A 14,925-nucleotide genomic window follows, 5' to 3' on the forward strand; every position below is an offset into this window, starting at 1 on the left:
ATGAAACTTTTTTTATTCATTAGATTTCCCCCCATAAAATGGTTTACAGAAGGACACTTTCCTATCCTCACATCGCATATGCTCACGGCTGCATTCTTTCTCCTGTCTCAATGCAGAGTTCAGTTCTATTCTGGGCAAGGCCTCCTTCTCTGTGTTCCTTGTGAGCTCAAAGGCGGCAGCTAGATTTACCTAAGGCTAGGTCTACACTACAGCGGACTTCCGACCTAAGATACGCAACTTCAGCTACGTGAATACCGTAGCTGAAGTTGCGTATTTTAGGTCGGCTTACCTGGCGGTGAGGACGCGGGAAAGTCGACCGCTGCCGCGCTGCCGCCGACTCTGCTACCGCCTCTTGTCGAGGTGGAGTTCCGGAGTCGACGGTAGAGCCATCAGGGATCGATTTTACCGCGTCCTCACGAGACGCGGTAAGTCGATCCCCGATAAACCGATTGCTACCCGCCGGATCGGCGGGTAGTGAAGACGTAGCCTTAGAGGCAAGGTTGCATGGCTGCTAAAAAACAGAAGACCCTTTTGAGGGAGCATTGCCCAAAAGACTGCAATTCAGGATGCCTGGCTTCCTTTCTATAAACCTGCCATGTCCCTTTCCCTCTCCACGCCTCAGTTTCTCCTCCTGCCCTTTGTCTATTTAAATGGTGAGCTCTTTAGGGAAAAGAACTGACCTGTTCACAGATTGTTTGTATTATAATAGGGTCTACTCTGTGTCTATACAGAGACATAAAACAGGGCATGTCATGCAAATAGTGACTGGTGAACAGGGCAAATGTGACATATAAGTTGGTTGCAGGGGGTGGGCGGGTCTATTTCCTGACTGTACCCAGGGTCTACAAAGGGGTTAACAAACGCAGAGGAAACATAAAACAGAGGAAATTACTTATTTTGTGTGTCAAGTATAATAACCAGCAAACAAGCAGCTTTGCTTATGACTCACGCAATTTAGCTCCCATTCAACTGCCTAGGAAAGCAGGGACTTTCTATTAAACTAATCCTCATCCCACTAGAAAGGGGAAGGACTCCACTGCTGTGCCTCAGATGTTTGCAAAGAGCACTCGTAAATGTACCCATAATTAGAAGTAAGGTGCCCCTGTAACAATGAAGGTTATTAACCATTGGAACAAACTCCCAAGGGAAAGTGGTAGATTCTTCTTCTCTTGCCATCTTCAGATCAAGACTGGATGCCTTGCTGGAAAACAGGCTTTAATCATAGGTGAGTTATTGGGCTTATTACAAAGGGTAACTGGGTGAAATTCTGTTGTCTGCGCTATACAGGAGCTCAGACTAGATGATTTAATGGGCCCTTTTGGCCTTACCAAATTTTAGCTTCAACATAGCTGAGAGAAAGGTAAAAAATTACCTTTGTAAAGGTAGGCAAAAAGTCCCTCCAGTCTACAACTACTTTGGTCTAATACTAATTCCCATCACCCTCCTTAGACCCCACTAAGCAAAGGGGTAAGAGTCTCCTTTCAATATACTTTGTGCATCCTATACCACTTTCTGTCCAGTCCGTTTCACTCGTTGCCACAGTATAATCAGTCAGTTTCATCTTTTTGTGGCTGGTCTTTCACACAGAAACTGGGGAGGGAAAAAAAAGCTGTTTTAGGAAAATATGAAATGAAACTACTCTGGAATTAAAAACCCACTACTGTGACCCTCTGAAGAAAAAATATTATGTGATTTTGGGCTGACATCACTTAGTAAAAATGTGGTAGAACAGAATCCAGGAATCCTGGGTCCCAGTCCCACTTTGCTCCAACCACAATACCCCATTCCCCACCCACAGCCAGGAATAGAACCCAGGTGTCCTGACCCCCACACATCGGCTCTAATCACTAGACCCCATTCTTCTCCCAGAGAAGGGAACAGAAAGTACATCCTGCCCACCACATTTAACTGTTCAAAACCACACCATCTCCTAAGGGTAGTGATGGAACCCAGGAGAGCTGACTCCCAGGGGCCCTGTTCTAACACACTAGACCCCACTCCTCTCCCAGAGATAGGCACAGCACTCCCACTCACCTCCCTTCCCTCAATCCACTTGGGAATCAAGTCCTAACTCTCTACCTCTACAGCCTTTGCTGCCTCACGCCTGCTGCAGAAAAAACACCAGACATTGAACAAACTGTTTTTATTTGTAACATACAAATAAAACCAATGCAAAAAGATTAGCTTTTTCCCTTTGATTCCAGTGAGAATAGTTACTAGTTAAAAAAACCAACAACATCAGAAGTGAGGTTTTATTTTAAATTTTCCTTTAGAAACGGAAAGGGGAAAAAACCCAAATAAAATGACCTTACACATGCACACGCACGCAGAAGTCCCAACACATGATCAACTTAAAAAGTGAAAAAAGAGAGACAAGGCTTAGGAAAAAAATGTAACATGCCCCGACCTCAGTAAAAATGATACAGTACAAACAGGTCAGCTATGTCTGTCAAACTAGACTTGGCATTTATTGGGGGAGGAGATCCTACCTCAAAAGGTACCAAGAAGACAAACAAAAGTATAGATTAACTTGCTAAATCAAAGAATATATTCATTAAAGGGGAGAAGGGAGAGAGGAATTTTCTGAGGAGCCCTTTTTGTTTAGCCACAGTTAGAATAATCTGGGACGGGGAGGAAAAGAGGGGGTAAGAGAGAGTCGCTAATGTAAAAAGGGGATGAGGGAGGAATTTTCCTTTAAAAGAAAACAAAAAAACAAAACTGGGTTTGTTTTAGAACCTTCCACCCCTTCCAAGAAGATCTGTCTGTATGTTCACAATGAAGAGAATGAGCTGGTAAAAAGATGGACAAAGTACAGTCACACACACCAATCTGCTTTGGGATCTAACTGGTGACTCCATTTATGATAGGCAGAAGACAGCGAGGAAAGCAAGGAGAGTGCCCAGAGGAGAAATTACTATTTTGCTTTTTTAAGCAGACCTAACTGCAGCTAGCTATAAAATTCACCCACTATCACACATGCCACAGAGCAGTTATTGGGCTGATTGACATAAAAGGAGACCAAGTCCAGGAAAAAAAGTGGCAAGGGAGTCATTAAAAATCCTTGTATTGGTTGGAATTCACTGCTTGGCAGAGAGCTACCCAGATTCATCAAAGCTTCCCTATCCGGCAAAGCACCTGAGCACGTGCTTAGTGTTAAGCAGGGGCTTCAGACCTGTTGGCTTGAGTCCCTGTTTAAACAGGTGCTTTGGCTGAGTTGGGTTAGTGAGACTGAGGGGTAAGTTCCAGAATCCAGTCTGAGGAGGAAAAACCACTACCTGGGATCACAGAGACAGACTGAAGGAGGATTTCATATGTGGAGAAAGGGAGAAATTAAACAACACAATCATGCACTATAAACACACTGCTTTCCCCCAAACTTGGTATGTGGCTTTCAGACACAGCCCTCAGAGCTAAGGAGTCAACACGGGATGTTTAGAGGGTCAAGAGTCCAGCGTACACAGCGCTAGATTTCTCAAAACAAATCTGGTTGGGACACAGATGCCAAAACTACAGGCCAAGGGTTGTCAGGTCTTAAACCTGACCTGCTTAAATTTCCCTTAAATTTAATGCAGTTTGACTCCCTCAAAATGCTTCCATGTTCTTTGATACTAATCAAAGCAACCCGATGCCGGCAGAATGATGCGCGTGTCCGCTGAAAGCCAAATACTGGGTGCCAAGGGGTTAAAACCACCCTAGGACTTCGCTAATAAACCGAGTAGGGAGATAGTCATTTTGGGAATTGGTGAATTACTGTCATTTTCTCAGACATAATAGCAGGGGAATAGCACGAAATGCTCCACATCCATGTGCCATGCAAATGCAGTCTGCTATGTAGCTACAACCGGTGCCAAAGTAATCTTCTGCTCATTGCACATGTGGTGCCAAGGCTATGCTGAAGGGTGGGAGGAAGAGGGCTAACGTTGGCTGCTGATGCAACTTGTTAGAAAGAAGAGGAAGGGATTCTCACCTGGCTAAAGGGGAATGCCATTCTGGCTGGGAGTTTAGCCTGCCTGGAAAATAGGCAGTGAGCAGGAGTGGAGCACCAACAAAAGCTGACTTGCTGTTTACAGGGTCCTCCTCATTTAAGGGATTGTGATGATTTTGATGCGGAAACAGATGCTCCCTGGTTGCAAGCAGCCCTGCCTCTGCCCTCAGAAACACAGAGCAGAGGGGCAGCATTAAGTAGGGGGTGGCAAAAGGAGCCGCAATCACAGCTGGCTACTTAGGAGAGGATGTAAGCCCATCCCTGGTATAAAGAGCTGGAGGAGGTGGCAGCAGCAGTAGGGTCCTGAGGCTTTCATGTACAAGAGAGGCACTCAGAGGAGATGCAGCACCACCTGTCCACACACCAGGAGAAATCAGACACAAGAGGGGAACACTCTTGGAGGCTGAGGCAACATTAGGCACTACAGCCATAAGCATTAGCCAGACTGAACTGGTCAAGACAGGATGATCCAATCCAAAATGATAGCGCTGCTGAGGCTGAATGCAGGGCCACATGCCTCTGACCTTGAGCGAAGCAGGAGACATAGTGGCCATTAAGAAAGAATCTCCCATCAGTTTAATGACCCGGTGCATACTAAACAATGCCAGCAAATGACACTGGACATTGCTGACCCAGAAGAAAGGTCTCAAAAATCCCTCATGAATGTGTGGAAAGTCGCAGGTCATTGTGGATCCCCTTCATTCAGGCTGTAGGTTAATGGCTCTGCATTTGTGTTTGAAAGGTGTTAAGAGTTCAGCTTTAAACCCTGAATTCTCCATGCAGCGGTAGGAATCTTCTCTGCAGGTCAGCAGCTAGCCCCTTTTCAGCTAGTCCTTAGCCACAGCTAAGGGAGGAAAGCATGCACTGGTCGGTAACATTTTCTACAGTGACTAGTTTATTTTTGGTTCTACCCATCTAGAGATGCCTCAGAGACATCAGTGCCTTCTGAAAACCAGACCTCTTTTAAGATGTCAAGTTAGGAATATAAATATGGGTGCAGCCAAAATCACTAGTCCCTTCAAAAATCCTGGCCTCCATGCTCAGCAAATCTGAAGAGTGAATATCAGCAGCTAAACAGCAGAATGATTTATCCCATTGCTCCCAATCTCCCTTCAAAATGAGCATCTTTGTCCTCAAAGACCCGAAATTGCAGGGCTGTGTGGGCCAAAGTTTAAAGCATCTTTCTCTCAAAGTGCAAGTTGGCAGGGGTGGAAGGAGGCAAATGGTTAGGAAGAGAGAAGCAGATCTCAAGTAAAAAGCCATCCCTGTAAAAACAAACAGGTTATTCCCTGTCCCTAAATAACATGCCTTTGTAGAAGAGCTATGGCTGGGATTTCACAGGTGCCTATCAGAATTATGGGTCCAATTCCCATGGCAAATGGGGTGTTTGACTCTCTGAAAAATCAAGCCCATATTACGTTTCTGTGCAGCAAGCCCAGCAAATGGTGGTTCTCAGAGCTAGAAAGTAGCTAGCTCAACTAGACGCATTTCACAACTCCGACAGGGACCTCTCCCACCCCAGAAAGAGGCTAAATTGCAGCAGAGTTCAGATTGTGTCTCTCTATGGCAGGTAAAGCAAAGCGCTTCTACATCCAGACCCTGGGCTGGCAGTGAAGTGCTGGGGCTGCCACAGGGCATGGGAGGCTGAGAATAATGGAGCTAAAAACGACAGATGAAGGGGAGGCTCCACCCCGCAAGGAGCAGAAACAGAGGAGCCCATACTGGACCAACTGGGAGAGGGGATGGGCATAAAGAAAGGCAACACTTAACAACAAATGCATCAGATCAAAAGGTCTCTGTAACTGGGTGTGCATGGTGCAACATGGATAGCGGTCCTACCCCCTAGCAGGTGCAACACTTAGTGCAAGATAGATTGATGTCCTACTCAGCATGTGCAATGCAGATAGAGGTCATTACTCCCCCATAGATGCAACACCTGGTATGACAGACAGAGGTCCTATTCCCCCAGGCAGAGGTTGGAACAGGTATAGGTCGGAATTCCCGAGTGGGTGAAATGCAGATAAAGGTTCCACCCACAACAGGGGCACCTGATAAGATGGAGACAGAGGTCCCTACCACAACAGCTGCTCTGAGACAAAGGAGATTTAAAGAGTCCCACTGACTCCAGTTGGGCCCCACCAGGATCCCCAGAGAGGGCTTGGATGCCAACACACCTCACTGAGGCGAAAGGGGGAGCATGCCCTCCTGCTTCCTGGCTCAGGATGGAATGCCATGCTCTGAGGAAGGGCAAAAGGCATCTACTGCAATGAGGAACTTGTCACTGTTCCTACCGACAGTTTGGATTTGGTAAAAATTGAGGCTGGAACTCAAGCAATGAGTCACTGGCCTGTTCTGGGGGTATGGGAGATGAAGGATTGTCCTCCCCATGCGGTGGGGGGACTTCTGTGAGCAGCTTAAGAATAAAAAGGAGTCACAGACTCCATGATAGTTTCCTATCCTTGAGAAGAAAAAGTTACAGAGAGGCCTTAAAAAAAATAAAAAAAATCACAAGATCCAGAATGTTCCTACCACTGGCTGCTTTCTACAACCTCCCTTTCATGAGGCCAACAGACCATGGCTAGACCTACATTATGGATCCTTTACGCTAACCTGGTTCTCAACATGTTTCCAGTAGAGCACTACGCTATGTGACTTGTTCCAGCCAACACTGGTGTGGCATCTGCCCCTCTCCACCCTCCCATCCATGGACTATACTCGGCCAGAAAGACTTTGTGCTTCCCTAGCGCCTGCCACCCCAGGATCTCAAGCGTTTACAGACATTAGCTGGGTCAGTAGAATCCCGGTGTTACATATGGGGAAACCGAGGCACAGAGAGGGGAAATTACTTGAGCTGGGTGTCTTCAGTAGAACATGGAAGCTCTCAGTTTAGTCCCATGCTCTTACAGTCAGGTGTAGGGCAGCTATTGCAGAGAGATTAGAGCCATCACATGAGATCTGACTATTATTGATCACCCACAGTCAATACAATCAAGTAATCCCACTACAGTTGCTAGCTCCCTCAGCCTTATAGAGCTCCCAGGTCTGCTCTGCTTCAGTGGAAAGCACACTATAGCTAGAACACAAGAAAGCAACAGAGTTGTGGCGTGCCAACCTCAGACTGAGAACCATTGCACGTCTGCACTCAATCCCTGACTGCCACATGTAACTGCCAAGCCACATGCATTTCAGCTGAGCCAGAAATGTTCCCAATACGCTGATCTTACAATCCACTTCTATGTCTTCTTAGTACTTGGTACCAACCTCAGGGAAGCAAAAACACTAAAAAGCCTCTCCTTGCCCTAGCAAAGAAAGTGAAAGGAGTTTTGCACACAAAGTTGTTAGGGATGTTTTTTTTCATCCAGCTTTAAGATCCCAAAAGTTACAGGTTGTAATTTACATTTTAAAGCCAGGAAGAGCTGGAAATTGCCCATCAAAACTTGAGCATGGCCCTCTGCATTTCCTCTGCAGAAGCCATCACCATAAAGGTGTTACAGGTGATACATGGAACCTTGAACTTGGGACCCATGAGGGCTGGGTGAAGCATAAAGAAATTCTCAAAGGTTCTAAGATGGGCCTGTGTTATTTGGCTCAGAATCTTGTATTTGCATTGTAATGGGTTCTAAAGCTCCACGGAGCACCTTGGGAAAGAACAATGCTAATCCCTAGATGGTGTTCGCAGGGAGTGAGATGTGGGTAATAAAGCCATGTCATTGCTCTTGCTCCAAACCTCTTACATCACGCAGGTCGGTGGGAGGGGTGTCGGGTGAAAGAGAGGCTACTGGCTCACTGTCCTCATTGCATGCCCTGTGCTATCGCCGCTTCCTTAACCTATGCTTTGAAGTTGCTTTCACTTAGTGTCCTCAGACTCACACCTTTGGTGCTTCCTGTTTGAGGTCAGAGCACTAGGTCCAAGAGCTGGACAGGACTTTGACTTCTAGTGCCTCCTGCACAGAGGAGAGCAATTTCATACGCACTCCGGAACGTGGTCTAAGTCTCTTGACTTAAGAGGCAGGCGGTGACCTATCTTAAGGAGTATGTGAGGATGGGGATGGCAGGGAAAGAAGATGAAGGGGTGCGTTTGCAAGGAGGATTACACAAAGAGGCGGTTCAGACTCAGTGGCAGCAGCCTCCGCAGTGGCTGCCCGAGTGAGAGTGCTGGCTCTCACCAAATTTAGTTCTTCGGCTGAGGATCTCATAGGAGCAGTCATCCCCGCAGCAGCCAGACATGCTGGGCGAGGTGTCATCAATTTCAAACCTGCAGAGGTACAAAACAACAGAGAGAGAAGCTACTTTCTGGCGCCTAGGAACTTAGGAAACACACCACGTTAGAGACTGCTTAATACTAGTCACCTTCACTTAGGGTACGTCTATACTTACCCGCTGGTTCGGCAGCAAGCAATCGATCTTCTGGGATCGATTTATCGCGTCTTGTCTAGACGCGATAAATCAATCCCGGAAGTGCTCGCCGTCGACGCCGGTAATCCTGCTCCGCGAGAGGAGTAGGCGGAGTCGACGGGGAAGCCTGCCTGCCGCGTGTGGACCCGCGGTAAGTACCTTTAAGTTCGAACTAAGATACTTCGACTTCAGCTACGTTATTCACGTAGCTGAAGTTGCATATCTTAGTTCGAACTGGGGGCTTAGTGTGGACCAGCCCTTAGCCTTAGGGATCTTGCCCTGACCCCTGCCAATGGTGCACAGGTTGGGTTATCCACACCCCTAGACAGTTCTCCCATTGCACTCTTCTCTGCTTTAGCCTCAATTTACAAAAAGGAATCAGAATAACAGATTTCTCCCTAATCCTGTATTGTTGTAAAGGTGAGGTCCTGCATACACAATCCCCTGGTACAGTCTACTTCCAATTATCCGAATAGCATGATAATCAAGAGGCAGGAGCCATTCAGAAGCAGGGTGTCCTCCCACATAGCTGGGAGCTCCTCCTCCTCACAGTCCTGGCTGGGGATCTCTGCTCTGCCCCACCCACTCACTCCCCTGACAGCAGAGCTGCACAGGGCTCCCTGCAGGACCGCAGCGGCTCCTTACAGAGATCATGTGTCACCAGCTCTGTGGCAGTGCAGGAAGCCCCCTGCAGCTCTGCTGTCACAGCCTTTCTCAAGCACTCTGGTGACAACGGGGCTACAGAGAGCTCCCTGCGCTGCCACAGGAGCCAGTCAGCAGCAGGATGGCCTCTCCTTGGCTGGGGGCTCATCCTCCTCGCAGTCCTGGCCAGGGGTCTCTGCTCTCTTGTACGAATCTCCGCATTATCCAAATCCCTTCCTTGTCCCCCAGCATGGCACACATGGGGAATGAAAGCTGACGGAGAAGTGGAAAGCATTGTTGTAAAATCTGAAGTGATAACAAACACATCACCCAAAGAGGTGCGTTTGAGTGTGGGTGCTTCCCATTTCAGTTGGTAAATGTGTTTCTTCCCCCGTCACTTTTTGCTCTAGGCAAGAATTAGCTATGAGGCCCAAGAACCACTCTAAAGACAATATAGTTTTAGATAGCATGGTCCAACGGACAGGGCACAGGACCGGGGGTGGGGAGAGATGGGTTCTGTTTTCAAGTCACTTTCCCTCTCTGTGCACCTGTAAAACTGGGGTAGCGTAGTGATGGTTAAGTATGAGCTTTGTGGATGAAATGCACTAGACAGTCAGTAGCTAAAACAATCCTCCTCTGCATCTATAGTTAAGAGACAATAAAGAGAAAGCTCAACTGACAAGAGAACAAGCATTGGCTATAGTTAATGCAATTCAGTTCCAATGGAGCTACCTCTGTGTCACTTGGGGTGGGGGGGTATCTTGCAAGAAAGGCTGCTAGTAAGCAAGAGAAGCAGAGAGACTTGAAAACCCACCTCTCTATGCTGCCTTTAAGTAGTGAGCAGATGGCCAGGTCCTCGTGCACCCGTCCTTATCACCACCACCCATTCCCATCCATCCTAGTCTACCGTCCCCACGGTCTCTCCCCTTTAGCGTAACGTTGCCATAGCACTGAAAGACAGTTGTGTGAACAACGTGTTACAAACAGAAATGACAGAGCAGTCAGTGTACTACCATATTAAATAAATAACAGGCCACCCCCCCATCCAGCTCCCTCCATGGAGAGCAGGAAAGCAAGAGTTAGGGTAAGTTCCTTACTGTAACGCTTCTCTGAAGAATTGATAGGCCCCATGATTGTGTTTAAATACTGTTAGCATGACTTTCTTCATCTGTGTGCTGAAAGGCAAGAGAGAGGCCCAGCAGTCAGTGTCCAAAGAATAATACAAAAGGAATCCAAGGAATACTGACACCTAATGATCCCATGGGGAGCTGGGAGACTCCGGGCAGCTGCTGGGCCCCCTACAGGAGCTCAGGGCACAGTCCATCTGAGAGTGGGGAGCTGGGCGGGCACAGCCCAGCTCAGAGCTGGGAGCCCAGGCAGCAACTGGGCTGGGGGACAGCACAGCTTTGAGCAGGGCGGGCACAACCTGGTTGGGAGCGGAGGCCCTGGGGGCAGACGGGCTCTAACTGGAGGATGTGGTCAGCAATCTTGTTTTTCTGTCAGTGCGACTTCCAGGTTCTCAGCACTCGGCACCATTCTGTTGGGTTCAGACTGGGCTTCAAATGCTGAAAAGCAACATTTCAGGGCCTGACTCTATACACACCTATATGCATGCTGAACTTTACAGACGCAAGTTGTCCTGTTGACTGCAACAGGACAACTCAAAGACAAGACATGCCTAAGGCATGGTCTACACTTAAACGTTTTACCGATATAACTGTCTGTGATGTTCACCGTTCAAGTATAAGAGGAGAGAGCCAAAACTGCAACATTCACATTTTATTCCTTCTTTCACATTCACTGTTCTCTCTCATCAAGCACTTCTTGAAAGTAGTTGCTGTTCCTATGCATAATCATAGAGGAGCGCTCCATCTCGGGAAGCTATTTATCATAACAGGCTGGGGTGTGATTTTCACCATTATACCAGTACAACCCCTAATGCGGATGCAGTTATAGCAGTAATAAAGATGTCTTAAACCGATATGGCTTATTACCTTGCTCAGACAGGAAGATCTGTACTGGTATAAGCCCTTTTAAACCAATGTAACTGCATCCACACTAGGAGGATTGTACCATTTTAACTACACTGGTATAGTGAAAGCAGTACAACTTGTGTATGTAGCCAAGGCATTATGTGTTTGTAGGACATGGGCCTCAGACTACAAATGTTATTTATACAGATGCACACACTATGGCAACACACAATTTGTTCATTGAATCTTTTTTCCTACTATTTGGTTTCACAAAATTTTTAACGAGGGTGATTAACTTTGGAACACTTTGCCAAGGGAAGTGGCGGATTCTCCATCTCTTGACGAATTCAAGACTAGCTGCCTTTCTTGAAGATGCTTTAGTCAAACAAGTTATTGGGCTCAATGCAGGGGTAACTGGTTGAAATGCTCCAGCCTGTGCTATACAGGAGGTCAGACTAGATAATCTAATGGTCCCTTCTGGCCTTGAAATCTATCAAAAAGTTTTATTCATAGATTCAAATAAATTAAAATCCAAATTTTAGTCCAAGCTAACCAAAACTGACCCTTTGAACACATGCCATTTGAAGCGTGGCTGTATTAAAGATATATTTCCTTATGTTTAGCAACTCTGACTCCAAAGAGACAGAGAGCACTTGGTGGGTAAAAGTTTTCTTTTACTATTTTATGCTCCTGTGGACCCCAGAAGAGCTGGCCTAGCTGTGGGAGAGGAATCTAGAGTCTACTTTTGCTGATGCATCTTCCATCGAATTGTTAGCTACAGTCCAATTGCAGAATGCTTATCACTTGTGAGGAGGTGGAAATTGCAGAGGACCCAGCTTGACTGTCAGATCCCAGAGTCAGTTTACAATACTCGCAGGGAAGGGGGGGAAATCTCTCATCAACTGAGCAATTCTGATCAGGAGTGAGACAGACACTATGAGCTCAGAGGTCCCTGGAAAAAAAAAAAACATATTGTGGGGAAAAAAAGTGACAAGACAACAACCTTGTAAGTTTAGAGGTGAGTACGTGAGAAGATGGTTGTCCAACAGTCTTTGCTTTTCCACAGTGTACTAGGTGCTGTTGCTTTTACTGTGTGATGTTATGACTATACAGAGTAATAGAGTTTAAGGCCACATTTAGCCTGAACTCCTGTATAGCACAGGCCAGAGAATGTCACCCAGTTATCCCTGTATTGAGCAAAATATCTTGTTTGACTAAAGCATCTTCCAGAAAGGCAGCCAATCTGGATTTGCAGACATCGAGAGAGAGAATCCACCACTTCCCTTAGGAATTTGTTCCAATGATTAATCACCCTCAGTATTAGCAACTGGTGGCTTATTTCTAACATGAATGTGTCGGGCTATAATTTCCAGCTAGTGGTTTTTGTTCTGCCTTTCTCCACTAGGTTAAAGGAATCGTTGGTACTTCAGAAGTTCCCCATGATCTTCTTTTTGATAAACTAAACAGATTGAGTCACACTTTAAACCGAAGGCTATGAAACTGACAATTATTTCAAAACAGACTTTACATGTCATGTGGAACAGCAACTCACCTGTTTGCCATGAGCTGCAGAATCTGTATGAGGAACTTGCCAAGACCTTTCCTTCTGACTTTGCTTTCCAACTGCACTTCATAGCTGGGAGGAAAGTGGGAGGGGAGAGGAAACGAATACCTTACAACACGAAGTTTCAAGATCTTATACGTGCAACGTCCTGAAATCCATGCAGCCAGAAAATTTGCAGGCATCACACTAGCAATGCTTACGCACACCCATGATATATTTGTATTGCTCAACTTCTTCATGTCTTTGTTCTGCAGACACTAGCAGATGCAAAACAACCCAACTTGCCTCATCACACAGAAAAAAATTCCCATTTAATTCAGGATCCAGTTCACAATTACCCTCCACGGACTCATTCCAGCCAATCTCTGAACCCCTGTCCCACCACTGTTGGGGTGAGACCCTTGTGTATAAGAAAGACCAGCCTTTCCGTAACTCTCCACTTCATTGACTCTCCATCTCATCAAGTATCTCAGCCAGAAGTCTCTCTCTAATGTTAAACCAGCCTTGACGCCCACCCCATGCAGCAGGCAGGCATCAGCCATATTCTGTAGAGGAGAGTTTGAGGCACCCTGGGGGGAAGGTCAGCAAATCAGTAGCAAAGCCAGGATTAGAACCCAGATTAGAACACAACACCCAGTCCTGATTCTAAGCCAGTGATACTCAGACCTCAGTGGTTCAGGAGCCAAATTAGTGATCAATGTTACCCAAATGAGCCACAGTAGTGTGAATTCGTTGTTTCATTTACTATAGTGTTATATATCTATATTTAAACAGTATAACAGAGGGAATATTTAGGTTTTTATATACATATATAATTCTCAAAGTAAAATGACTGACCAAGTATTATTTTATCAATTACAATTGGTTAATAACATAGTAAAAGCATCCTGATTGGTTAATAACTTAGATTGATAAATTATTAAATCACACAGTGTTTTAATATCATGTGTTGCAAAGAGCCGCAGGAGCCACTTGCAGCTCACGAGCCTCAGTCTGACTATCACTGGTCTAAGCCCTAAATCACACTGCTTGAGGGGGCAAAAGCGATATAGAACCATTCCCTGGCCAGCAGCATCACCCTTTCCTCTTAGGAAAGAGCTTGACATGACTGTTATGGCCTATAGCATGAGGGTGAATCCAGGAGAGGCACATTCTGCTCATGGAGCAAACAAAGGAATGCAGCAAAGGCAGGGCGAAGGGGTGGCAGTGTAATCTAGTTGACAGGGGACTGGACTGGAATTCAGGTAGATAGAGATCTACTTCTGGCTCTGCCACTGACAAGCTGTGTCAAATCACTTCCCTACTCTTTCGCTCTCTGGTTAGAGGAGATGGGCAGAAGGCAGTGCTTGTTTCTAAAACAAAGGGAGTAGGTGCTAGGACACATACCAGTACAGGACTTCGTCCCCGCACTCCACGTCAAACCGGAAGTGCGAGAACGCCACAGGGACAGAGCTATCTTCCCAAGCGATCAGGTACCAAGCTCTGTCATCTGTCATCTCCTCCCGCTTCTCCCGGTCTTTCCAGCCCCACTCGCTCTGCTCATACCTGCAGGCAGGGAGAAGAGGAACAAGGGCAGCTCAGCGCTCCTTCTGCAGAAAGCATGATGGTCCCAGCACTCTGGTCCCCTTGCTTCCTGCATACACTGTTCTCAGGATTTCTACTGCTGGCCCCTTCCATCTACAGAGATCCAGATGAGAAGATTAATAGATTTTAAGGCCAGAGGAACCATGATGATCATCCAGGGCACATCTAGACAAATACTTACTGCAAGACAAGTTGGGGTGTAAATATACAGCACTCCAGAAGGCCACAACCTAAATGTCCGTGTGGACCCTGCTACTGCACACTAAAAAGTTTCCTAGCGCACTTTGACCTACTGCTGTTTCAAACTGAATTATGCAAAGCATATTAAGGAACTTTTAGTGCATAGCAGCATGGTCCACATGGACAGTTAAGGTGCAGCATTCTGGAGTGCTATAGATTTACACCCCGACTTGCCTTGTTCATCTAGACATGCCCCTAGCCAGACTTCTTGCATAATAAAGGGCAGAGAATCTCACCCACAGATTCACACATCGAGCAAGGTTGAGAATGTGTCATTTTTAGTAAGAGACGTGTGATCTTGATTTGAAGACTCTAAGTGATGGAGAATCCACAATATCCCTAAGTAAGTTGTTTTGATGGTTAATCACCCTCCCTGTTAAAAATCTGCACCTTATTTCTAGCCTGAATTTGTAGCTTCAGTTCCCAGACACTGGATCTCATTCTGCTGTCGTCAACTGGATTCAAGGCCCCTTTTCTATCTGCTCCCCCTGTAGGTACTTCTAGACAGTGATCAAGAATAAGGAAATACTTTCCCCATAACC

General features: G+C 46.4%; 1 protein-coding gene across 5 annotated transcripts in view; it reads right to left on the reverse strand.

The window, feature by feature from the left end:
- Positions 1 to 509: 509 nt before the first annotated feature.
- The window catches only part of NAA40 (N(alpha)-acetyltransferase 40, NatD catalytic subunit), a 30,869-nt gene continuing 16,453 nt past the window's right edge, over positions 510 to 14,925 (reverse strand). For 4 of the 5 annotated variants that reach the window (XM_024213572.2, XM_026650333.1, XM_024213577.2 and 1 more), the window contains 4 exons: positions 13,946 to 14,104; positions 12,548 to 12,631; positions 10,120 to 10,197; positions 2,129 to 8,240 (listed from right to left, as the gene is read on the reverse strand). In XM_024213572.2, coding sequence (XP_024069340.1) covers positions 8,099 to 8,240; positions 10,120 to 10,197; positions 12,548 to 12,631; positions 13,946 to 14,104 — 463 coding nt within the window. In that variant the 3' untranslated portion in view covers positions 2,129 to 8,098. Of the gene's footprint in view, positions 1,591 to 2,128; positions 8,241 to 10,119; positions 10,198 to 12,547; positions 12,632 to 13,945; positions 14,105 to 14,925 lie in introns of those variants that run through there. The other variant, XM_026650335.1, reaches the window with a different exon arrangement.

The sequence above is a fragment of the Terrapene carolina genome, unplaced genomic scaffold (genome assembly GCF_002925995.2).
Source record: "Terrapene carolina triunguis isolate 2854851 unplaced genomic scaffold, T_m_triunguis-2.0 Scaffold89, whole genome shotgun sequence".
Taxonomy (NCBI): domain Eukaryota; kingdom Metazoa; phylum Chordata; order Testudines; family Emydidae; genus Terrapene; species Terrapene triunguis.